Genomic DNA, 27,487 nt, shown 5'->3' with positions numbered 1-27,487 from the left:
AATTAAACAGGGAAAATTAGAGGCAGATCTTATCAAAAATATTCACTAATATTTTCAGTACTTCATACTGCTGAGATTTTTTCCAGTTTGCATATTCCAACAACAACAGCAAGAAAAAAAATTGATTACAAATCCTTCTTCTTTTAAGCAGAAGGTTTTACAATTTCATTTTTACATTTTTTATTTTTATTTTATTTTTATTTTTTTGGAAACATCATTTGACAGGTTGTAGAACAAGTGCTAAAATAGTAACACATTTCCTCACAGAGGTAAATCAGCACAGCTCCCCACTGTCTCAGTTTGGCATTTTGCAGTAAACTTTACCTTTAAGAATCCACAGTATCTGTGGCTTAAATTTCAGAGTGATCAATGACGGCCAGGATCTCAGTCATTTTTAGGTTGTTTCATGCTCTTTCGTTGTGTCTTGCACATGAATGGTAAGCTCTGGAGAGTTGGCAGTTGGAGTGTGTGTTTTAGCTAATGCTTCGAGCTAGCCAAAGAAACACTAGTGTTTTTGAATGTATTAATCTGTAAAAACGGTGTTGACTGCAAGTGAGTGCAAGAGGAAACTCTCTGCATGTAAATAGTGCAATGGCTAATTTTGCAAACTGACAGAACTAAGTTTTGAATAGTGATATAGGAAACAACCCCTTTTTGGTATATAAATAAATATTTTAAAAAGATCCCACCAATTTGTAGCTTCCAATAATATATTGCAAGACTTTTTTTCTTCTTTTTTTTACAACTGAACATAATGTATATTAATCTGCTTTTCAATCAGCCATTTCCATTTGACTTACGTTTTGTCTCTATTTGTGTGAGGAATTAGGGGATAGGGGCTAAAATATAGAGGAGGGATTTAGTTTCAAGTCTCAATAGACTTTTAACTGCTTAGACTGTCTGACATTTCTAAACTAAAGCCTTTGATTCACTTGGTGGTACAAGTACATTTTAATCTTAAAAGTTTTTAATCTGGTGTTTTGTCTGCTTTGAAAGTCACAAGATATGGGGGAAGAGCAGCCGCCTGGTAACAGTCACATATTTGTACAAAAACATTTACAAGAAAGGTACAGATATAAAACAAAGAAACAATGCCTATCAGTTAGACAAAGCATCATAAGAGTCAGCCTTGTTACTTAAGATGTCAATATCTTCAATTGCCCACACAAATGTAGGACTTACGGTTCACAGTTAGTGCAGCTCCTAAGAGTTGCACACAGGTGCTACACATCAATATTTCGCCTGCATTTTGTTTTCAGTCAGCCTTATGTCCATTTTACGACTGGCAGCCATATTCAAATTATAAAAGATCTTTGGTTGAAAGATTGGCATGAGGAGTCTTTCCATATTTCAGATGATAAAAGGCACTTTAAGAGGATGTCATTTTGACAGAATTGTCCTTACAGGATTGCACCAGGAATCACCTAAATGCCACTGTCTCTTTACAAAGAGCTGGTGGCTGTTCTTACTGTCCTCTGTGGTACCCTGTAAAGCAGTATAATTCTTGCTTTAGCATGTAAGTAAGTCACAAAACTTTTGCAATTATCAGAAATACGAGGGTTTCAAACTGTTCATGTTGTTGTTCGCAGTACAGTGATCTTGCATGAGGGGCACCTCATAGTCCAAGCTACCATTCTGCGCAGTTGATGGACATGATATAATCTCTTGCTTTTGGGGTAGTGCCCCATTGTCCATACCCTCCAGCTCCAGCTGTGACGGATCACATTTTAAGTCCAGGTGTCTCTTTGATTTCTTTTTGTGCATGTAGCAAGCTACCCCAACAGCCACAGCTATTAGGACAAGCAGAAGAAGGATGGCGACTGCAGGAATGAGCATCGTAGTGAGCTTTGGGTCCTCCAGTCGTGCTCCAGTGGGAGTTAGCTGCTGACTGACCGTCTGGGCCTCTGTGCATACACGATCCAAGCCCCCAGGTTCACCCAACGGACTGGCGCATACAGAATATGTAGAGTTTGGCTGAAGTCCACGCAGCGTGTACTCCGGATAAGAGGGTGGAACGTTGAGCTGCTTAGGACGTTTATCCAGTCCAGAAAGGTTCTTGTAAGTTAACTTTACACCACGGATATGCGGGCGCATATCGATGTACCGGTGAAGGTCTAAGAGTATAGAGGAGCTAGTTACCACTGTTGCAGTTATTTCAGGTTCCATAGTGCCGATTACTGTAGTGTCCTCATGGGGTGGTGGGTTTTTCTCATTTTGACAGTATGTCCCTGATGTCCCTGGTAGACAAATGCATTCCAATTGTCCTTCGTTGTCCAGCCAACATGTTCCTCCATTTAGACAGATATTGGTTGGGCAGAAGGTTGATCTTAGGTCTGGGTCGATACTAGTACTAGGGGTTGGAGGTGGATGATCATTGTCGGTTTCTGTAGAGGGGTTATCAGTAGGTTTGGCATGGAGGACTGCATGTGTTGTACTTGGTAAACTGGTAACCAGAGCTGGCGGTACTGCAGTGGTCTTTACTGTCCGAGTCGTAACGGTTGTGGTAATCGGACATCCGAATTCTCGGTGCCCCAGTCTCTCCAGCACCTTCCCAGAGTTAAAAGGAGGAAAGTGGCAGCGTGTCTCTTCCGTCCTACCCAACTGAATTCGCTTGTTTTGCAGCCAACTAGGAAACCAAGCCAGGTTGCAAAGGCAATTGAAGGGATTTTCTGCGACAGCCAGTCTTTCTAGGTGAGGAAAGAGCTGGGATAAGGTCTCTGGTAACCCTTGCAAGCTAAGATTGCTTATATCCAGCTCCTGAAGCTCTGAAAGTTTCTCAAAGTCTTCCCATTTCATAGGTCCCATAGGATTCCCAGCCAAACTGAGAGAAACCAAGCCCCTTGCTTCCCGCAAAACTCCTGGAAAGGTTGTTAACTGATTGCTGGAAATGTCAAGCTCATGAAGGTTCTTGAAGCTTCCTAAGAGCTCCTCGTTCAGACTGCTAAGCCTCAGCCCACCCAGTTTCAGTGACTCCAACTTGGGTGTCTGGAGGTCATCTGGCCCTGGCGAGGGGATGCTGTTAAACCGTAAGTCTAGCAGAAGCAGATGGGGCAATTTCAGAGCAGGCATTATTGTCAGTTTGTTTCCTTGCAGCTTGAGCTCCAGTAGCTGTTGTAGTCCATCAAAAGCAGCAGGATGTATGTACTCTATAAAGTTGCTGTAGAGATATAGCCTCTCCAAAAGTTCCAGTCCAGCAAAGCTGTCCTTGGATATGTGAGTGATCTGGTTAGCCGACAGGTCCAGATTTTGGAGAGAGGACAGGGGTTCAAACACGCGATCTGGAAGTTCGGTCAACTTGTTCTGACTTAGATCCAGCATCTCCAGGCTGTCCAAGTCAACAAAATCCTCTTGGGAAAGGGACTCTATGCCGTTCTTGAACACATAGAGTTTCTTAGTCATTGTGGGTACTTCGCTGGGCATTTTAGTGTCTTTGCGGCTAAAGCAGAATATGGAGTCTTGGACTGGGCAGGTACAGTCCTTCGGACAGGTGTCGGCCAATACCGGGGATGACAAGAGCTGATAGAAGAGGAGGGGCAGCAGTAGAGGGAGGAAGAGCTTCATGTTGCTGCCTTCACATTCACCCCTTCAAGCCTGCAATGCAACAAGAAAACCAAGTAAACATTTGCTCAATCAACTTCACAATGTATTTTTTTACTTTGAAACATTTAAACACAACAGTATTGACACTTAAAATTTGTCAAAGTTTAGGGATGGCATGAATCAACAACTGAAACTTTAAAGTCATTTGCAAACAGTTGAGTACTTGATAAAGTTACTCTTTTGTTTTGTATTGCCTCTCAGCAACTTCAAGGAATACTGCAATACATGCAGTGTTTTTTATGAGGTCAGTCTTTTTATGTGGCTGAGTAAAAGGGTTGCTTTAGACCAAGTGCTTTCAAAGGGTGATCAAAGGCGAGATCTCTTGACATGGTTGTACTCAAAAGTGAGATCTCTTGACATGGTTGTACTCAAACAATAGGTTGTGGTAGTGATGTACATGCCTGCTGGACCCTTACACTGGAATTCAGGGTGATGTTTGTTGACCTTACTTTTCTTTGTTAATCAAACAAAACATTTTGAATTCCAAATGGTTGACAACAAACGTATGGTATCTCAAGGTATTTTATGAAGTACTCTTTCAGGAATGGTTGAATGTTATATAATAAGTGCCCTAATGAACGTCGTCTATCCTGCTTTGTGCATCATTCCACCCACAAGTCATCTAATTGCAACTGTTAGATTAACATTTAGTTCCATCATAGTTTACAGCACATATACTGAATCTTTGTTGCACATTAGCTCATGAGACTTTACTTGCCTCTTTTTGGGACTTTGTACACTTTGTGTCTTTTCTTCAGTGATTTCATTTTCATTCATTTTATATTTAGATCCAGAAATGCACTGATTTACGCCAATAACAGTCGAGCCCACATTTTTTTTGGACCTGAAGACCTGACCTTGAACACCAGACACAGATCTCATCAGATGAGCTCAGACACCTTTAGGGAGGAACGTGAGAGTCAGGGAGGAGAGCGAGAAAAAGAAAGATAAAGGGATATGAAGCTGGGAGACTGAAGTGAGCTGGGGAAACAGTTTATCATCTCCTGTGAGATCAGTCGCTGCAGTATCTGGCCTTGAAAGGAGGGGTGGAGACGTTTCGTTCTCCCTTAAGATATTCCTCCTTCTGTTTCTCTCCTGGACAGTGTGGGGGGTTTCTTGTTAGAAGTTCATGCTGAGGTGAAATTCTCTCACTCAGTTTTATTGGACAGTACAGAGAGATAGTAGGATCATTATGTTCCCTCCTGCTGCATTATTGAAGCATCACTCTCAATGCCCTGCTGGTGATCCCTACACTGTTCTGCAGTTATTTAGGAAACATCTCACAATCAAGTTAGCTTTTTTGGATGTATTTTATTCTGTGTTAGCTGATAGAAAGTTGTTCGTTTTGTTGTGAGGTCAATTTTTTAAAAATATATATTAAGGTGCATTCTTGCTGACAGCGAGTGGAAGTCACATAGATATGCAGTGCTTCTATGAAGTATCTTTATGCAAATTTTGTAGCCTGACACACCTCACAATACCAGTATGTAGGTGTTAAGGAAACTGTTATTCTCACGTCACGTCCATCAGCAACACATTTGGTTTCCTATAAATAAATTTGGGACAGTCATCCTGAGAGAGAGAGAGAGAGAGAGAGAGAGATGATTTGCCTGTCTTTTGCCATTTTCTTCCCTCTATGTCAAAAAAGCAGTTGAGCAGGTTTAGACATTCCTGTTGCTCTGTCCCATTGACTTGCTGGCTGTGATGCAAGCGTCTGTCTTTAGACAGTGGGTTTAGTTGACGCTCTGTGCAAATAAAGCTGGAAAAAAAGCTCTGGACTACTGCCAAGCACACGCATATTTTTCTGAAACTAATCCTCTGCTTATTACGTGTGCTCTGTTTGGTCTGCCTGCCTTTTTTCCTATTTAATGAAACTTTTTCTCTGCACAAAAGCAAAAAAAAATGTGTCTGAAATGTCAGTACTTGGAAAGAAGATCACACAGGGTTCAAAAGGACATGAAAGAAAGTGCTTTGTTATGTTCGGGCACTGATATTGATTCGCTCGCATTGGCATTGCACTCTCTGACATGTTTTGGCACCGTATACATGTTGTTCGTGTAATGAGCTCTAGCTGTGATCTATCTAGTTGGAATGATGTTGATCAACAAGATCTTACAACAAGGTTGAGTGAAAGAGTAACACGTTTCCTTCATCAAAAAGCTCTCGCTGGTCTCCATTCAGCGATGCGTAACGCTTTACAGTCCGGTAGACCTGATTAGTTGTTTTACTAGAGGCAATGATGGAAAAAACCACGCAGACCTTCCAGATAACCTGATAACAGGTGGAACGCTGTGGCTTATGGGCAGTTAATCATGAGGGGGGTCGTAGGTCACCGCCGTCCCATGGTGTTTGGCTCTCAGAGTACCGTGGGAAAGTTGTGATTTGTGCGATATTAGAGTTGGTTGAAATAAATAGAGCAAAATTATTTTTTAGAGCTGCCATTTTTAGCTTGTAATCCATCCTGCATTGCTAAAGATATGAACAATACCTCAAATCAGATTGAGAAGAGATGTACTATCCTCAAAGCTATTTCTCAGAGCTTAGAAATCTTGTAGACTTGAGCATATAAAGAAGCCTGAAGATCGAAGCACTACTAAAAGACGAAAGGCTGAGAGTGTGAGCGATGAAAATAAGGCGTAAACCAGGGAAAGACACAAAGATAAGCTCTCTGAACATCAGGGTGGTGTTTTTAAACATGAAGGGAAAGTGGATATAAGATACAAGAAAGAAAAAACAAGAAGGAGGAAAGAAAATGGGTTTCTTTGATAGATTTGCAGTCAGAGGGCAAAGTCCACTTCCGTCCCTCAGCCAGCACAAGCATTCGGAGTGTGGCGTAGTGTTTCACAGCATCATCTGGCATGTGAAGAGAGACCTGCCGTACCTGATAGATGAATGAGGATGAAGTAAAACCTCAGTCCTCCCTTCCTGAACTTTAGGGAAGCCGAGCTTGATAGAAAGATCAGAAGGCAGTGCGTAGGGCTAGTGCACACTTGGATCAAGGGGAAAGTACTCTGTTGGAGATATATACCTTTTTTTCAGTAGCATGACGGCAATTTATTAACTTGACTGTACTTTATCAAGAAGAAGCGACTCTGAGTGAAGGGAAGCATCTGGCGGGAAGATGAGGCTTGGTATGAAGATAAAGCTATTGCCTAAACATCATTTTTAATTTTGGCCCAGTGTTTATCCAACTCCGCATCATTTCAAATTCAAACCATCACAAGAAACGATCTAGTCAGCCGACAGAGACACGCGGAGTGGGAGTTGAGTCTGATTTCAGATAAACCCCCATCCAGCTCACACAGATACTCCATCTTCCTCCCTTACTTCAGCGGCCTGCGACTTATCAAGCCGCAGATAAAAAACACCTCTCAGGGATTAACCTAAAGCTCTGAGATCTGCTCTGAGTGTCTCTTCAGCTGACCTGTCACGTCTGTGTGATGAAGCTGTCATTACAGCCAACTATAGGCTCTAGGGCGCTCATTGACTTTGAATTGTCTACCTGTACTCCACTAGTCTACTTACATTTTGTTTAAACATTTAAAACTTGAGAGCATCTTTGACTTTCTTTCATCTCCAACTTCTCTGTATTTCACCTCTACTATTGCTTGCTTCCTAATCTAGTTGTCAAATATACCTGACAACTTCCTTGCCACTGTTGCCTTTGGCTTGCTCAGTTGGGGATATTCAAATTAAATGACCCATCATACCACTGATCAGCTCTACCAAACTTGGATGTCTTTTTCCAGTAATAAACAAACACTGTTAAGTTGTTTTGATTGATACTGTGAAGGAGCTTTGATACAATCTGTATTGTGAAAAGCGCTATATAAATATATTTGACTTGACTTGACTTGACCTGGCATTGTATATATTATGAGTATCGTTGGCTCCTTGACAAATTCCTTGTGTTCCACTTTTCGTATTTTACTTTGGATAAAGTGTTTTCTAAATGCATAAATGATCAGAAGATACACTACAGCTATTAAAAATAACTAAAAGAAGTTTCTTATGTTCATTAACATCGCTACAGCCATCAAAACACAGTTAATGTAACAAAAATAACGTTCAATAATAAACAATGTTAACATGAACTAACAATGACAAATACTGATCTTGTTAAATGCTAATTTCAACCTTTACTAATTCCTTAATAAAATCAAAAGTATTAATATTATTTACACCTGAGCTAACATGAACGAACAATGAGTTGTATTTTTAATTAACTAATGTTACCAAGGATTGCTCATTGTTAGTTAATGCATTAACTAATGGGACCTTATTGTAAAGTGTCCCTCAAGATCTCTCTACATCTTTTCCAGTTCTCCTTTTCCCCCGTCAATGTGTCGTTCGACCAGCTGGTGCTTTGCATATCCCCGCATGGGACTATTTAAAGAAATGCATTTGCCCTTGAAAATGTGTTGATTTAAATAGAAAGCTGTTGATAAGGACGTTATTGCTCAAGGCTTCTACCAGAAAAAAAAAAGACTAAAGAAAAGTTGCTGGCAAAGGAAAAGTCTTGTCTTTCCAGCATAATCTAAAAGCAAAGAAAACAACCGCGGGGAAAAGAAGAGAGAGGCAGGGAGAGAGGAATGGACTGGTGGAGGTGGCAGATGCCAGGAGCCGAGAAAGTGAAGTCCCGTGTCAAGAGCTCTTATCTTCAGAGCGAGGCTCATGTGCTCCGAAGCAGGAGAGAGAATGAGGGAAGGAGGCGGAGTTATGATGCGTAATCCAGGAAGTTAGCAGGAGTTGTGGTTGGTATGTGGAGGCAGCTTCACTCCTGACGTGTTACAGGATTAAAAATACTTGATTGGGATAAAATATTATGAGTACATATTGACAGTACTAATTCAAATTATTATTTTTTTAAAGTTACTAATAATATATATTTATATTTATATCACATCAGGTACTGTATAGATATGTTTGGTAGTTTACAGTCAGTGAGCTCTTTCTAGACATCATAGTTGCTTCATTAACCCTTAACGCCCACATCATTGTCTCTGAGAGATGTCTTCCTGTTAACTGCCTCACTTGACCACAGCTGGACCCTGTTACCCACAATGCACCGGCACCATCCCTCAACCTGAGAGTGCACTGCCATAAAACACTGATTCGTGACAGCGAGAGGGAAACGTACGCAATACAATACCATTTCAAGGGCTTTCTAAGTCGCAAAATCTTACCAGGGCACTGAAACATTTGCTCCCTAAATAATCCCACAGTGAGCCGTAAAAACTAGGGAGCATCGATGCTCACTATGTTTCCTTAATGGAAGTTACTACACATAATGACACGCGGTAGATGTTTTTAAAAATGCAAACCATTATTTTATTATATTTCAGCTTAAACATATATTGCTAGACTGGTAATTAACATAATCTAGCTAACATTTATAATTTATTTAAGGCTGAAATGTAGCACGTATATGTAACAATCAAAGCATTTATCATAATGTACTTCAAATCACATTAACAAACAATGTCGGAAAGTATTTATGATCATAAATACCAGTAGTGATGCTGTACAATGAGGACGTCATGTCACTGGAAATAGAGTCGTCAGTGTCCCAATATGTGGTGAGCCAGGGTCCTTTACTGTCCGGACCAATGCCCGAATTCATGCACACGATATACGGATTCATGACCTAGAAAGCTAGTGAGCTGATTGAGACGCACCCAAGATAAGTAGCCCTTCATACAGAAGCATGTCGGTTTGTGCACGCCACTTTTAACAGGTAAACAGTTTACAGGAAGTGTTTCAGTGTTATGTAATGCGACTATACCTGCTAAACTTGATGTTGTGTGTTTTCCCTTTGTCGAGGAGTGTATAGTAATTAAATGGATTGTGTTTTGAATAGGACAAGGAAAGAAAGACCATCATCAGTGACGGCCTTTATGTCAAGTTCACTGGGTCAAACTCTCTGATATAGTCATGTGACCGCAACAAAAACAGACACATCAAAGCTAAAGGTAACGCTGAGTGCTGATCTGATTCACGACTAGGACGGTTTTGTTTCCATACAAACGTCTGCACTCTACCTCGCTCTCTTTGTCTTGTTTATGAGAGAAGAGTAGTGTTCTGTTGGCTCAGGATTTACAGCGGTGACCCGAGTTACTGTCTGTGGAAAACATAAAGCAAAGTCCTGAATGGAGCCGACTGAATAAAAGCACAGGTTTCTACATAGTGATGAGAGTTAAAGGAATAGTTCACCTAAAATAAAATTCATCATTCATGTTGTTCCTAAAGGAGCAACTATTTCCCATACCATGAAAATTATACAAAAAGGTGGTCTATATGACTTTATATGCTATATATGGCTTCAGCAGACTTGCTACAAAATAAGAAGTCCTTCAAAGTCACATATATTCAAATGCAGTAAGAACTAATAATAAATATAGTATTTTTAATTTATAAATGTAAATGGTGAACCATATTCCTTTCAAGATCCAGTCCAGCTATAATTAAATGGACAGGGACCATAACAACACATAAAGGATTCATTCTAGATTTTGTTATTGTTGTATATACCCTTATCGTCTACCTCAGCTTCGCTCATAGTGAATGCATTGAACACGATCCCCCAGATCTTTCATGGTGGTTCTGATAAGCATCTTTGCCCACAACCTCAGCCTGACACACTCATTTAAGAAACAAAGAATCGACAGTGTTCAGCGTTCAATTAGTTGCACATCTGCTTGTCTGGACTCTGTTTTGTCTGCAACTGGATCGCATCAGGTCCTTTTGTTTGCGATGCCTCAGATATCAGAGAGAGGTATCGCTGCAGGTTTGTGTAACGGACAGGTGCTTTCAGCCTGTTGTCGCCCTCGGGGTTGCAGACGCGTGCCTGCGCAGGCGCCGGGACACTGTGTGCTTCTCCAGGGACGAGCCGCGTGGGAGACCGGAAAGGACAGACTGCAGATGTGAGCAGTCCAAAAGGAAACGGGTTTACAAGCGCTTGCTCTGAGGAGTTATCTTTGCGTCTGCCGCCGAGGCCAGATGTCAGGCTTCTAGCAAACATGCTCGCTTGTTAGTTTACATTTGGCCCTGATGTCCTCCATCAGCACTGCTAGATCAATGATCTCAAAGCGCACCTCCATTACAGAGAGATTCTTCATTGGGATTAGCACTCTGGGAAGGCATTGGAAGCCCATTTCCATCACATAAAGACTTTAATTAACAAAAAAAATTGACTAATGATAAATGAGTTAAAAAGTCAGAATTATGACATAAATCGAAAATTTGAGGTAAGTCAATTATGATATAAAGATTCTAAAATATAAAAAGTCATAAATTTAGTTGAAATCATGAGATAAATTGAAATGATGAGATACAAGACAATTATCAGATAAGATTAAGAGAAGTCAATTATAACAAGTCAATTTTGATTATAAAAAGTTTAAATTATTAAAAGTTGTCAAATATTACAATTCAAAATTACAATTCGAGATAAAAAAACAATTATGAGATAAGATTACGAGAAGTCATAATTAGGACATAAAATGAGATAAAAAGACTTCTAAAATGTAATTATTTTTTACCGCATTTGACATTTTGACTTAAAATGTCAAAATTATAAGGTAATTATGACAAAAAGTAAATTACAAATTTTGACTTTTTAATGTTATAATTTCCAAAACGTTACGATCTCGTAATTTTGACACTTTTTTCATAATTATGACATAAGTTTACCAAGGCATGATTGTTTTTCTTATGTGGTAGAAATGGATTTCCATAGTTATGAGATGTTAACATTGCATATTATTCTTGATAAAGATTGTTTTATGACAGTGTCTCCACTGCCGATAATCTAAAATGAGATTTGAGATCGTTTGAGTTGTTACACAGGTCTGCAAAGGTCACAAGTCACTCAGTGACAGATAAATACAGGACCTTACAGGTTTCCTCGGGTTACGCAGGAACAATAGTGATCTGTGGCAACCCGTTGAAGTGCTCATAGCTAGCTAGCGAAGTTGGTCAATAATGTCATTTTTCTTTTCTTTTTTTAAAGACCGACAGCGGTTTGAAGCGCAAATAAAGCATTCAACAAAACTCAACAAAATTGAGCAAAAAAAGTGCAAACACTGAAAAAAAGAGATGTTTTTAGTATTTTTGTCTTGTTTTCTAGTAAAAAGAGAAGACAATACTGAGTCTTGTCAAGCTAGTAAGAATAAGCAACCAACGGTGTGATTAAACTTGAAGTGTTTGAAGCCAAAAATGAATGTTTTTCATCTCCTGTCGTTCCTAACCTACATGACTTTCTTCCATCTGTGGAACATAAAAGAAGATATCTGGAGTCCAAGACATTTTTCAAAGCATCTTCTCTTGTGTTTGACAGAAGAAAGTAATACTGGTTTGCTGACTATGATGGCAGAAGGTTCAGTGTAGGACGGTGAACTGTCCCTTTAAGTGTCAGAAGGCGCTGTGGTGTTGAACACACAGTCCTGAGGTCTGAAATGAAGTGTTAATGTGTGTGAGGCCTCGCTGGACCTGAGAGGAAGTAGAGTAGAGTCCACAGCTGCGATGGCTTCAACACAGAGAGACAACGGCCAACTACAAATAATACTAATGTGAAGGTTGCTGGGTTAAGAGAGGATAAACTTATGTAACCTGGTGTGTGTGTGTGTGTGTGTGTGTTGAATTCCACTGTACCTCTACGACTTGTGACTTGCAAACATTCGTTTGAAGTGACTCTACCTGTTCTGTCATTCAAACAAGCGTCTGCACGCTTCCTTTTTATCAATATTTTTTTTATAGGAATCTCGTAAGCAAATAGCAATTACTTATACATGCAAATCAAACATAACCCTCATCTCTTCGTCCATAACATCGCTTATGCGAATCATTTGTGACGGACACTAAAAGTTGGCAGAAGGTAAACACTACACACTCTTAGTTCGTGCCTGTTTACACATTCAAACACGCTTTGGGGCGGTCATGACCTAATGGTTAAAGAGTCAGACTGTAACCCGAAGACAAATTGTGAGTATGTGTTAACCATACTTGGCCTTTACATGTCACTTTATTCGCTTTATTATTGGTGCAACAGGTCCAAATGCATGTGTAAATCTCTCTGTCTAAATCTCTCCTACAGTTCCTCTATCAGAGTGATCATTAGCCCATGATTTTGTATATTATGTTAGTTGCACATGGGGTGACATCAACACAACATTACGATAACATGCAAGACTGAGCGTCAAAGACCTGTCTGATAAGAAACATTAGAAACAAGTCGTTTACAAATCTGGAAATGGAAATTGACTTGGTGGCCGTTTTGTAATTGTCACAGATGTCAGATATGAAGAGCACACTTGCCATTCTCCAGATTGTCATCACATCGCATGAGGGCTGACTGGTCTATTGACAGCCGAGAGCGCATCAGGACATGTAATTGTCTAGGAATGTCTTTATGTGTTGCTGATGACAGCATCTGGAAGGCTGCTTTTTTCCTCATTCCAGCCAACTGTGATATTTGGCCCTGATAACCTGCTTGTGCAACTTGCTTCTTTTCCGTTGGTGATTTTTCGAGTCTGGTAGCCCTGGGGCCGTTTTCCAGAACCCCCACACACACACATGAACGTCTTACACACACAGAAAAGATAAACATGACATGCGGATCTGTCTATTGCATCATGGGTTACAATAGGGCACATTGTTTGCCCATAGACCCCGCAGACAGCCGAGACGTGCAAGATAGGCCAGCTACGCACTGTGGTTCCCAACATCAGGGCTGACGACATGTTGCCACCCGCAACACTCATGTATCGTACACTCACAGAACGACTGTCGAGACCTGTGGATTGATACAGGTGAGGTTCTTCTTTCCCAGTACAAATATCCCAACATACTTAAATCAAGATACATTTACTTGAAAAGCTAAATGAGGCTGAAGATATCAAGGGCCAGGTTTACTAACAGCTTGCGGGAGCGCAAACCCTCTGTTGGCGTTAAAAAAACTAGTCAGGGTTTACTAAAGACACGCAGTGAAAAATGAGCGCTCAAAAGGCGTGGAGACTGTTATTTTTGCGGCTGACCTTATTGCGTATGCATTTGTAGGAGTTTCTCTTTTAAACGCAAAATTTATAAGGAGGATATTTAAGATAATCATGTAAGGTGATTTATTAAGGTTTGCGCTCGTCAATTTACTGGTAATTGCGCCATTATTTACTGCCCAAGAAAAAGCGGTAACGCTTCCTTTTACAGTCCTGTTACCCATGTACTTATTATAGTAATTATAATTACTGGGTAATAACTAGGTACTAACCCTAAACCTACCCCTAACCCATGTACTTACCTTATATTAGCCAGTACTTTCTAGGTAAGTACACTGTAAGTACACGTAAGTACTGTACTGTAAAAGGAAGCGTTACCGTAAAAGCATGTCTTAAAGCAGACGCTAATTTGCGCTTTTCTTGGTAGATTGTGTTGGTCATTATGGAAATGATCCGGCCGTGTCTGTTTTCTTTCATTTGCACGTCATCAGTAGGTCATGCGCAGAAGTTTCCACTCCCATCTGCGCTCTCATGCTAATTTGCCCTGTTTAGCAAATCTGAATTTTTTTTAAACGTATCAAGATTAAGTGAGTTTTTGCTTAAAACAAGAAAAAAAAAAAATATCTGCCAATGAGGTCAGAAAAATAATAGTTTTTTCCATTTTAATTAAGTTTATTTTTCTGACCCCATTGGCGGATATTTTATCATTTTGAGCATAAAGTCACTTAATTTTGATGCTCTTTTTTTTCTTCAAGTAACTGTATCTTGACTTAATAACGATATTTGTACTGGGAAAACAAGTAAAAAAAGCTGAGTTTTGCAGTGTGAGCCGTAAAGCGTGAAGCTGCAAAGTGCTCTTCTTTCCCAATATCCTCAGACACGCTAACCAAGTGCTCTGGAAACATTCTGCCCTCCTTTAAACATTCAATTTGAGCAATCCCACGAGTCTCTTCATGTTCACCCATCCTTCAGCACACCGAGATCATCGGCCCTTGTGCGCGAGTGGCCGTTCGCCATGTGCCTAAAGGATGGATGGAAACCACATGCTCTCTATCCGTCACATGTCACAATCCCGCGTCTATTACAGTCCTGTGTTTGAGCGTAAACATCTGGACATACGTATATGAAGGGTGTGTTTACGTGCATGGCTCTGTTGTGTGTTTTTAGGTTAGGTAAATCTTAGCATTGTGCCGTGAGTCAGGTTGCATATAAGTCGAATCGGACACCTTGGCTCTACTCTTGTGCAAACGAAGAAATACGATTGAGGGTTGCTCGAGCAACTTATCCAAACACTCACACACACCGCAGTGTGTACACAGGAGGAACTGGATACAGAATGAGCACTCGCAGGCTCGGTGTAAAAAACAAATATGAGCAGGATGTCACTATGTGCCGGAGTATCGAGTAACGTCGCTTCAGCTTTTATGCTGAAAGAGGTGGTGTTGACACAGATGCTAATTTTGATACACTCGAGAATTCCTTTAGTTGCAGGAATGTACATGAACAACTCATAATCGTCTAATGACATCGAATTCAAGAGTTCACTCTATTGTTTAGCCCTAGCTGTGTCTTGGTTAAGAGGGAGCAGAGGGTATAGAGGAATGGGTGAGCTGAGGCCTGTGGCGGGCTGTTGGGACAGGCCATGACAGGGTGAGGGGAGTTGGGTTTTATAAACACTTGTCCCACCTCAGGCAGGACAACACATGAACCCCCATCTTCTGAAAGAGCTCAAGGCTTGAGTGCTTCTACATGCTGAGTCAGGCTGCTTTACGAGACACACTCACTTTATACACACACAACCACAACAGGAGGCGGAGAGGAGTCGATTATAACCAGCTTTCACTATTGACTCTTCCAAAAGTTTCAAGCATTGATACTCAATCCTGTTCTTGGAGGTCTAGACTTAAAGGGATAGTTCACTTTGAAATTAATTTTTGATATGTTTTAGCTTACCTCAAGGGCATCCAAGATGTAGGTGTCTTTGTTTCCGCAGTATTTTCAATTTTGATATTTTTAGGTCAAACCGTTCTTGTCTGTCAGTCATATAATGCAGGTCTATGGGGTCCACCTCAAAGAGCATGCACAGAGAAGTCCAAATTAAACATGATTTAATGACTCGTAAATGTAAGTACACATTGATGGCCTGAGACACGAAACGAGCAGTTTGTGTGAGAAAACGAACAGTATTTATATCGTTTTTACCTCTTGTAAACACAGCCACGTCCAAGTGATCTGAGGGCGCCGGCGCTTCGGTCTTTTCCGATAAGCGCCGGAAGTGATCTCTCGCGCGTGTACGTCACTCATACAATTGTTTTATTTTTTATTTTTTTTAATTGTTTTCTTTTACGACGGTTTAAACATCCCGGATAAGCGCAAATTAGTACCATTTTAATTAGCCGTCTTACCTACAATCTCTGTTCTGTGTAAACAATGAGTGACGTACACGCGCGAGAGATCACTTCCGGCGCTTTCCGGAAGAGACCGAAGCGCCCGCGCCCTCAGATCACTTGGACGTGGCTGTGGTTTCCAGAGGTAAAAACGATATAAATACTGTTCGTTTTCTCACACAAACCGCTCGTTTCGTGTCTTAGGCCATCAATGTGTACTTACATTTACGAGTCATTAAATCATGTTTAATTTGGACTTCTCTGTGCATGCTCTTTGAGGTGGTGACCATAGACCTGCATTATATGACTGACAGACAAGAACGGTTTGACCTAAAAATATCAAAATTGAAAATACTGCGGAAACAAAGACACCTACATCTTGAATGCCCTTGGGGTAAGCTAAAACATACCAAAAATTTATTTCAAAGTGAACTATCCCTTTAATCTTACTTTGTACACTATCTGTTCCCAATAGTAATCTGTGAGATGAGGTTTAGTGCATCCCAAATTATAGCATGTTGAAAACTGTTTTCTTTTCACATTTATATTTGCAGACACTCCAAATTAGTAATATTCAGTAATATATCACTATAAAACTAGTGTTGCATGCAAAGCAATAGCATTTGATAAATGTATGATTGCAAAAAATGTAAAGAAAGAATTTTAAGGGAATGAAGTTTGCTAGATGTTAGAGCGTATACGTAAACAGTAGGTGTCTGTGTCTGTGGTATAAGGATGTCGTTTTATGCCATTGTAATGTTGACACTCTCAACATTCTCAAAACTTCGGTTCTCTAAACATTATGAACAAATGTTCTTCCAGTGACTTTTATAGTGTTTGTTCAATGTTACTTGGTCTTTAATAACGTTCTCAAAACATTAGCACAAAAAACGTCATTTATATATCCTTCATGGAGCGTTTTTTTCTGTAGCGTTTAAGTGTGACGTTCATCAAATATTTTGTAAATGTTACTAACTACTTGTTTGAGAACATTTAAAGTGAACCATAATGTTTGCAAAATGATCAAATGGAACATATGATGTTCTTTGAACATTCCGAAATGACGTTTCCATAACTGTTCTTCCAAAGTATTTTATTGGGTTCCTCCTACAAACTCAAACAATTGTACTTTTAAGTATATGCAAATTGAGAAGGAGCGCGAGTGCTGTAATTTTCCACTGAACCCATAGATTGGCTGGTTCAGGTGTGTTCCATTAGATTTGGATCTGAACTTGAGCAGCACGGGTTCAAACTAAAGTTTACACAAACACACACATTTACTCACTGCACAACTTTTCATTAAGCTCTCGATCTAATTTCAGAGGGGGTTTATTGAGACGGGATGTTTTGTGGTTTTTTGCCTTGACTCAAGCCAAATGTGTGGGTTTGGAAGCTGCATGTGCCAGATCGCTTAAGCATCTCCTCAATTCTGGCTCTCGAGTTCGTCTGAAAGTGTTTTCACATGTCATTTGCATTCAAGACAGGTAGATGTTGCAGACTCACCAGGGTGTGTGAGACGGGACGCTGGCTCTCCTTCTCTGTGTACTGGCTCTGTAAGAGTAGGAGAAGGTCAAAGGTTCAGTAAGCGTCACACAGCTGTTTGTCCGACTTTAGGTCTGGGCTGGAATGCCTCAGGAAGTGTGTTTCGGGGGGGGGGGATGAGAGGGTGCACGCACAGGCCTGTCTGCATGTTTGTGTCCCACAGATGAACGATCAACTCCCTCTCTTTATGAGTGCCGTTCTACCAATGGGGTCAGAAAAATAATCTTGTTTTCTCTTTGAATCAAGTTTATTTTTCTGATTCCAATGGTAGATATTTGCTCTTGTTTAAAGTATAAACTCATTTATTTTTTACTTTTTTCAGAAAACAAGACGTTACATCATAGAAATGCTTCGATATTTTACTAGAAAACGCATTTTTGCAGTGTATTGCTCAGAGATTTAAACATATGTATTCATGTTTTAGTGCATGCTATGGACATGAATGCCGCTCTGCATAAAAGCGTTTATTAAATGCTTTTATCCGAAGCGATGTGAGCCATGCAAGAAGCTGCAAATTACAAAGGAAAAGAAAAAAATGATTTTTTTCATCTGCTTTATTGTCCGCCAGGCAAAAATTAGAAGTCTGATTACCTAAAAAAGTAACACATCTCACCTCAACAACAACATACACACACATCATGTATTAACATTTTCTTGTATGCATCTGCTAAATGCATGAATGTAATGGAGTGATTTGGAGATTTCCGGTAATAAGCGGTCGAGCAGGAATACTGGATAGCATCCTGCTGGTAAAAGCTGTTTGCGATGGAAAGAAAGCGAGCTGTCTTTAGAAGCGGAGAGTATAGAGGTGTTGAATGGAGTCGAGTGAAGCGTTGCAGGCTGTCCGGAGTGTTTATCTGACACACACACACACACACTTCATGCAGGAATGCAGGCTGACAGCTTGTGCCTGTCTTGCAGTATCGATTTAGATGTGTTAAAATATATGTATTCATTTTTGTTTCTGTTAATTCATTTGCCGTTTCAGTCTTCATGTTCAGTCGTCTCAGAAGAAGCAGCTTCTGTTTATTATACTCTCTGTGTTTGGATTCACTTAACTTCACTTTGGTTACAAAATTGTCCCCAGAAGTGAGCTATCTCTAACAAAGATCCAGTTATACCTACAAATGTAAAATGGTTGAATCATATACAGTATATACATACAATACATGTAAATAAATAATATATATATATATATATATATATATATATATATATATACATATGGAAACATTAAATTGATCAAAAGTGACAGTAAATATACGTGTATGTGTGTATATATATATATATATATAACTCCTTTACTGTGGTTTTGTCATCAGAGGACTTTACTGTGTGACTTTTTTGTAAATATGACACTTAAAGTCGTGTGATGTTTGAAAGGTTGTGGAAATTTATGACTTGCATCGCCACATGATACATTCTTTTGCATGAAGATATTTGAGTAGATTCTGTGTAAACACCGTAAATTATACAAGTGAGATGAACGCACACAACCTGGTCATCACACAATGTGGCCTGAGGCAGATGATGAGGAAAACTGTGGTGCTGAACAGGTTGTGTGTGTGTGCGCGCGTGTGTGTGTGTGTGCGCGTGTGTGTTTTGGACGTGGTTTGATCAGATAACACACCACCTGTGCACGATACAACATCATAAAATCACTGCTTTCCTCTTTCCATGTAAGTCAGAGAAGCGTTTTCAGCTAATTAATTACTAAGTACTCTAGTAAGTAATTACTAGACTTACATAGTATTCTTTTGAAGGATCTTGCAGTAACATGGAAGTATGAATCTCACAAAACCTGTCTGGGTCATATTTCACCCCTAAATAAAAAAAGAAAAGAAATTACATTATGGCTACTGTGATACAAAAACAAGAATATATTATTATTTTAATTGTAAAATATTCATATATCGTGTTAATAAGGAAATATTGTATTCTTTTCTTTGAATTTTGGAGTGAAATATGCTTTTTTTTTTTATGAGATTCTACCATAATATGAATATGGTAATCAATCTGTAGTATGGATGGTATATATGATAATATAGTGTTCATCACTGTATCATGGTGACAACAGTATTTTTTTGTGAAATCATTCTCTACCTAAAATATTTGTTGAAACTGTAAATAAAACAGATTATTGGAGTATGTTTTACAAGAAAGTACAGTGACACTTTACTTAAAGCCTTTATACAGAATGCATTATAATGGTATTTTTAATGCATTAATTATGCCTTGTAATGCATTGTATGATCTTGTGAATAAGCATAATAATAATCATAGTTACACCTTTTACATAGTTACCCTACATGCATTAAACGCTTTACAATCAACCAATTTCAGATGCAATACGAATTCGGCAAATATTATAATGCATTGCTTTTGGTTACAATGACTTAGACCTATGTAAAGACATTATGCATTATAGCATACATTATGAATACCTTTATAATCCATTATACAAAACAGGCTTTAAGTAAAGTGTTACTGAAAATACTGTTTCAGTCTTCTACTTCAAAAGTTTCTTATTTTCTTTATTTAGTGTTTTTCCTTTGTAGTTATGAACTTGACTAGCGATTTCTTAGTGAAAATAGTTTCTACACCAAATGTTCTTCCATGTATGATTGTGTCATTTCAATCTAAGGTTTCATTATGAATGTTACAGCTATTTAAGAGCAGTGATTCAGTGTGGTATTTTGTTAAGTAGAAATGTTCTTTGAGGATTATTAACAACACAAACACGGGGTGATTCAGTCGGCGGCACCTTGACTATTAAATATGAGTCGCCTCCGCACTTCTGCAACACCTGAAACTGGATATTTGCTCAAAGTATGACTGACTCAACACCAAAATACACCTCTGAGACGCTGAGACACGCGTCAGACACACTCGCTTTAACTAGGTCATGTGCCAGTGCTGGGACAGCGTTCAGTGTCCGTGTTTCTCACTATATGCGGTATCTGTCAGGGTCAGGGAAGTCAGAGGTCTCAATATGAACTCAAACATTTCTCACCGAAATGATCTGAACTGCTGTCCACATTAATTGAATAGCCCTGTAATCTTACCGTATGGCAACAACTCACTCAAATACTTTCAATTAATTTAAACTTAAAGATAACATAAATGTGTATATACACTGAACAAAAAAGTTGCTGCCTTAAATTTTTTAAGTACAATCAACTTGGATGTTTAAGTCATTTCAACAAATTACATTCAATTGACTTTAAAAAAATGAGTTGAATCTTTTATTCTGATGAGTTAAAGTAACCAAAGCATTGTAATGTTGTCATAACTTATTGATTGTGTGTGTGTGTGTGTGTGTGTGTGTGTGTGTGTGTGTGTGTGTGTGTGTGTGTGTGTGTGTGTGTGTGTGTGTGTGTGTGTGTGTGTGTGTGTGTGTTTAAATGACAATTTTGCCTATGAAAGTATGCCTGTGAACTTTGATCAATGACATTTCCATCTGGGATGATACTTAGAATGATTACCATTTACCATATTCATACATCCTTAGAATGATGCAAAAACATGCTAATGCAGTGGCACTTCACTGTAAGAGTTATGATCACTATATAGCTGCACTATCTTCGTTTTTGAAGCTCTCTCCATCTTGTAAATTATGCGAACTATTTTGCAAACACACACACACACACACACACACACACACACAGATACACAGTGACCATGTCATCCGTGTCGGCTGAAAGCAGATATGAGTGGCGTTAACCTCTACTGAAATAGCGAGACGAGACACACGTCAGCGATACGCCGGGGGACGTGTGTGTGTGTGTGTGTGTGTGTATGTGTTATAGGGGGACTATCAGGATAAAACCCGCAGTACTGGGTTTGTGTGTGTGTGTGTGTGCAAGCAAAGTTCACCGACACATTCCACACATCTTCACCCTCGGGCTCAAACAAACAGCGACCCACACACACATCATCTTCAAGACCGGCCCAATCTAAACATTTAAACAAGAACATCTTAAACTAACACTTATTCTGCACTTATCAGTTTCTGGGTGAAGTCAAATATGTTTATCGGGGCGCTGTGTTTGAATTCGCATTAGCCATTAATAGCGGTCGGTGGAGTATTTGACCTGGCGCAGAGTTCAGGGCCGCGGTCTGCGTCTTCGGTTCAAGGCTCATTTCCTAATTACAGTTCAGTCGGGAGGTAATTACAGCCTTAGATTAAAGTCATTTTCTTTTTTTACTGCCTGGCGAAAATGCGGCAATTTTGCGGCGGCTCGCGCGGATGTGCTCCTTCGCCTCCCGAGGGGAAAAAGCTTGGTGGACAAACCAGCATTTTTCTGATTTTTGCCATATTCGTAGCGGACCAAATCAGCTCTAGAAAGAGCTACAGGAAAGTTTGATAAACGGCTGTGTTTAAGTTATTTGGGGTTTGAGCTACAGCTGAGAGGCCTGAAACCATTGCATGTGTGTGTACTTATAGCGAGGTTTGATGTGGCTCTTCAGAACGCATCATTTGGCTTCATCCATCAAGGTCTTCTTCAGTTTGGTTTGGCAGTGACGACGGGTGACTCGGGCTACACACACACACACACACACTGCTTGGTCAGCATGGCTTTGTCGCTCTGTGAAGCCTGAGGTTTAATTTAAGAGCGCTAAAGCCACCTGGAAGATCCTGAACACTCCTGTTTAAAAGCTCCTATCCAACATGCCAGTTTGTATGCGTGCAATTAGAGTTGAGGTCTGTCCTGACCCTTTCTGGTGGGCTTTTGCTATTTTCCCTTGCATTCTTTCACAAGTGTTGCTTTTTCTGCTCCGTCGACTCCGTCAAGCCACCCCGCTGTTTGACTAACCCCGTCTCTCAGTCCTCTTGACGCCCCTTCACCCCCTCCCCTGCCTTCACCTCCAGCCTGACTTTTAACCTCTTAATCCTGCATTGTGAAGGACAGGCCGGCAGAGAACGCGCTGCTAATTGGTGTAGAAGGGAACCAGGATCAGCAGGACACCACAAATCTGATCATGTGGCAACAAGAGCATGGAAAGTTGGAAACACCCTTCAAATTTTGCCCAGTGCCATTCCAGCCCTACTGATAAAATATGAATGAATAATAAATAAAGGGCGTTTTCAATTTTATTTTATTTTATTTTGTTTTTATATTTTATTATTAATTTTATTATAGTCTTTTGTTGTAAAAATCTTTAAGAATCTTTTACTGTACAATCTTTAAGAAACTTACTGTATAATCTTTTTGTAGTCTTTTGTTGTTGAATTTTTTTTAATCTTTTCATGTACAATCTTTTAGAATTTATTTGTAAAATATTTTACTGTAGAATCTTTTTAAAAATATTTGTTGTAGTCTTTTGTTGAATCTTTTAATATCAAATCTTTTAGAATATTTTATTGTAGAATTTTTTTTAGAGACTTTTGTTGTGAAATCTTTTAGAATCTTTTAATGTACAATCTTTCAGACATTTTTACTGTAGAATATGTTTTGTAGTCTTTTTTGTAGAATCTTTTACTGTAGAATCCTTTAGAATTATTTTTGTAGAATCTTTTAGAATCTATTAGGTTTCAAGTATACTGTCTCAGTGCTACCCAGCAAGACAAATTAAATCTAGATTTTTACATTTTATTAAAATTATGAGTGCAAAACTTGCTGCTACGTTGCTAGGGTCTTGCGGGTCGTTGCCAGGCAGTTGCTAGGGTGTTTTCTAGGTGGTAACTTACTAGTCCAAATCCAACTGGTAGTCTCTATGAAAATCTGATCCCTAGGCCCTAAACCTGATTACTTTAAGTAAAGTACCAGCACACTTCTCCTCAAATATAACGGCATGATTTGAGGAGGCATTAGTGTCAGTAGCGCAAACTATAAAGTTACAATTTTTGTGCTTGTTGTTAGGGTTTTGTTCAAGTTGGAACAATGTAAATATGAGGAGCCTTTATATGGCGAGACAGAGAGAAGTATAGAGTCTCTGTCATACCGCGTTTACGAAACACAGAGACACATGGAGGTGGTCTTCAAGATAGCTTTTAGATGTCCGTGTTTGCCTTGGCAGAGTCGTGTGTGTGTGTGTGTGTGTGTGTGTGTGTTTATCAGAAAACCCATGGTTCTGTTCTGCGCTGAGAGTGATGTTGTTTGGACAGAACGGTAGGGAAATACCATAGGGATGTTATTTTGACACTGTGAGGAAAGCTGGCACGAGGAGCTTGATTTGCCACACACAGAACCTCAGACTCACATTCTGATTATACCAACGCAGGAGGTTATTATTTTACATTATTACATCATTGAAGGCTAAATTAAAGTTAAAGGATCTTTTATTTACAAGATGTAGAGTTCAGGTTTTGATGATGGCAGAATTTTCATTTTATTTTTTCAGAATGTTCAATGAATAAAGGTTCTTTATCGGCATTGATGGTTCCATTAAACATCAACGGAACCTTTCTAATGCACAAAAGTTCTTTATAGTGGAAAAGGGTTCTTTAGTAGATTCTTCCCACTAAGAAAAAAAAGGGTTTTCTTTTAAGAACTTTTCCATGAATGGTTCTTTGGGGGAGCCAAAATGGTTCTTTAATGGCATCGTTGCAACAAAGACCCCTTTTGAATCCATTATGTTTAACAGTGTACCCTATTTATTTTCAAGACACCATAAGCCAGTGTATAATAAACTTGTAAAATGAATTGACAGGGTTGGTTTAAAGTTCTACTCCGCTCACAGCTCCTTAATTAAGTCTCTCAGATAGGAATATTTGCTTTTCCCTCAAGTTTCATCCTTTCTCATATCCTGTGCACCATGTTCTCTCACCTTCCGTTTTGTCTTCTCGACGTCTACACAAACTCCTCTCTGGGCTTCTCTCTTTGACATTTACAAGTGCCAAGGAATTTAGGAAGCCACCAGAAAATATGAAACCGCACACAGGAAAGGTACTCTGATTCCAATCCATAGAGTCTGACTCTTTTTAGCCTAAACAGTTTCACGTAGGAATTAAGATATATTATGTGTTGGAAGTCCGTGATGTCAGCCGGAATCAAATCAAAACCTCACATTTTGTGCTAGAAAAGCAAAGCAAAGTTTCCAAAGAGTCCAGCCTGGTGCTCAAACAAACGCTCCTCTATCATTGAATGGGGCTTTCTGTTGTGTTTTTATTGCTTCTAAGTATAGTGTTGGGCTTTCCTCTAAACTTAATTAAATGCAATTAAACACTAAACGACAGCAAGGCTGATTATCACATGTTTGAATGACGCCTGCCTTGCATATCAGCCTTTCTATCGTAAACTAGCGCTGGAATCTACAATTACACTGGCAGAGACAAATATACAGAATCACATGAGTTTTACATTTCCCTCATTCTCCTAATGGAAAGATCACTGACTTTTGGTCACACAGAATTATTTTTATGACCGTAATATGTCAAGATTTGTTCCGAAAAAGTGTTTAAAGCTCTGTGCAGTATTATTCTTTATGCAGAAGAAACCCATTAACATCTGAATATGTTTGACATAAGTAAACGATTTATGCGTGTATTGTTTGTCTTTTTAATTTATAACCTAAATGTACTACTTGTGAGTTGTGCTTAGAAGAGCATCTGTCAAGCTGTCCCTGTGAACGCTGTTTCTGCCCTCGGTTCTGTATTGAATTATTTTGTTTTATCCCATCATTTATTATATGACATTTTTATGACCCAGACAAGATAGTTGATCACTTCCTCCCTCTCTTGGACTATTCATCGACAATGCACAGCATAAGAATTAAAAACATGAAATAAAGTCGGCAATAATAGCATTTAATCTCTTTTACGCCCGTGTGACTAAACAGACTAAACCTTTGAACTCCTATTGAGCGGATAAAATTAAACCTGTTTGTGCCCATTTGTTTGCTGAACTTTTAGACTGCCAGAGTTTGATGTGGGACGAGCTCCTAAAATTAAAGCAAACTGCACCAAAATATGCTTTCTCAGAGAAAAATAGAAGCCGGCGTGGTCCAGACGCAATGCTTTTGTCCTGCTGCGGTCAAGCACTTGAAGTTGCCAGTGTTTGCATTGGTCGTTCAGAGCTTTTCATTTATTCCACAATGATTATAGCATCTAAAAGTGTGTATTTGTATACAAGTCATATAGAGTCTTGAAAATAAAGGTTCTAATTTGCGCTAAACAGGTTTTTTTCTCTAGCTTGATTCCTTAGAAGAACCTTTTTAAGTTCTAAAGAGAGCTTTAGTTCTATAGAAAACTCTTTAAAGAACCCAGGAACCAAAGCACTGACCTGAAGAACCTTTACTTAAGATCAGCTTTAATCTCCATATAAACATACAACCCTTTAAGAACCACTGAAAAGCTTTATTTTTTTTAATAGTGCTTGAATACAGACTTGCACAGCTTTGATCTGGACTGTTGTTCTCATGTTTGTGCACGACGCTGGTAATATGCACAACATTGAGTTACACATGCACGAGCATAAACACTTCAAGTGCACTGCACCAGCATCAAACCTTTTGAAACGCTCTGAACCTATGCAGTGTTTGTAAAACCATGAATGGACGACCAAAGTTTCAGAACAACATTGAAACTTTATTGCTGCACATCTAAGCTTTCTCTAGAGACAGAGAGCTGCTTGCGTATAAAAAGCAATATTGCTAATGTGTCTGCTAAATTAATAAATGCATTGTAAAGATCCGCTATAATACATATGGGTAGCTCATACACTTACTTAAGCATGAATTTGTGGGTACTCTCACAATATTACACGAAAAAACTGTCAAATCCACATCTATATGTGTTAGAAACAAACACAAGCGGTAATTCTCGCCGTTTTCCACTTTTTAAACTCACCAGCTCGAGCGCATCAGCGGCGCATTGGAGGTAAAGGCACCGAGCGCGTTCCGTCAGTCCTGCATTTATGTATCCAATAACTCGCGTTTCTTTTCAAACGACATAAAGTTCGTCTCATATAGAGTTGATATGTAAGGGTTTTGATAGAGAGTCCGTTTGTAAAGTTTGTCCGGGGGGTAAAGGCGCACGGTCGAGTCCAAGTGTCTGTGGTGAAACTCCGGTGTGTGAGCTGTACTCGCCTCGCGCTTTAACTTCACTCTGGGAGGAGCGGCGGGAGCGCGCGCGTGTGTGAGGTTTACTCACTGGAGAGCATCAAATGAGGCGACGCTTATGGACGACGCGCTCCCGATCTTTTTTTTTTTTTTTTGCATTTCAACTCGCCGGACCGGTATGTGCAGACGCGCTGACATTTGTGCTTTTGCATACGCTTTACTTACATCACTGTAGTGTTTGGTGTGTAACAATCATATTTTAAAGTTTTTATAGCCTAGACGCCTATACTGTACTGTACTGTACTGAATATTGTACTATGCTGTACTATATTGTTTTTAGATGTATATTTACACACTTTTAAAAAGTTGATTCCTTAAATATTTAAGTTCAATCGACTTTTTTATTCAACTTGTGGATGTTTAAGTAATTTCAACTTAAATTACATTAAACTGGCTTAAAAAAAACGAGTTGAATCTCGTATAACTTATAATTACATTTCCTAAGTTATTTTGATGAGTTAAATCAGTGTAAAAACATGTTGTCATTTCTTATTGATCATATAATTTTTTACAGTGCACGTTTTAACAGGATTTTTTTTTAAAGTTTCGTAAACAACAACAATCAAATAGATGCTTGTGAAAACGTTATAAATTTTTTTTACCAGAAATATATCTAAAAAAAAAGTGTTTTGTTTACTATCAAAATAAGACTATAAAAAAGAACATATGAATATTTAGGAAAAGTCTATTTATTTTTTTACTTAAATAGTAGTTTCTGGCTCTTATAATCAACAAATATGTCTGTGATACTTGTGCATGGATTTAAATAAGCTTGTTGAAGTTCTGCAATCTCCATTATAGTTAGTGCATCGTGCGTTATGAACCCGAAACCACAGAAAGCTGCTCTCGAGACATGCCGAAATCTTCCCTCGCAGCTCTTGATGGTCCACTAACTGAACTATA

The 27,487-nt window shown here is 39.2% G+C and overlaps 2 protein-coding genes across 4 annotated transcripts in view; one reads left to right on the top strand and one right to left on the bottom strand.

Moving 5' to 3' along the window:
- The window catches only part of coro7 (coronin 7), a 173,905-nt gene that overhangs the window by 93,970 nt on the left and 52,448 nt on the right, over window positions 1–27,487 (top strand). The gene's annotated exons all lie outside the window — the stretch shown is intronic.
- vasnb (vasorin b) lies at window positions 152–26,610 on the bottom strand. The gene is made up of 3 exons (XM_056261719.1): window positions 26,313–26,610; window positions 17,483–17,530; window positions 152–3,591 (listed from the first exon to the last, which is right to left on the bottom strand). Exon 3 carries the CDS (start codon window positions 3,559–3,561, stop codon window positions 1,546–1,548), a length of 2,016 nt encoding a protein of 671 aa, XP_056117694.1. The 5' UTR covers window positions 3,562–3,591; window positions 17,483–17,530; window positions 26,313–26,610; the 3' UTR covers window positions 152–1,545.

This window comes from Rhinichthys klamathensis, unplaced genomic scaffold, assembly GCF_029890125.1.
Source record: "Rhinichthys klamathensis goyatoka isolate OS25496 unplaced genomic scaffold, OSU_Roscu_1.1 h1tg000185l_1, whole genome shotgun sequence".
In the NCBI taxonomy this organism is placed as follows: Eukaryota; Metazoa; Chordata; class Actinopteri; order Cypriniformes; family Leuciscidae; genus Rhinichthys; species Rhinichthys klamathensis.
Note: the sequence above shows the minus strand (reverse complement) of the source record. Positions and strands in the feature narration are given on the sequence as shown.

Bases quoted from the DNA above. Each gene is read 5' to 3' on its own strand.
- vasnb (XM_056261719.1), bottom strand. From the start codon at position 3,561: ATGAAGCTCTTCCTCCCTCTACTGCTGCCCCTCCTCTTCTATCAGCTC.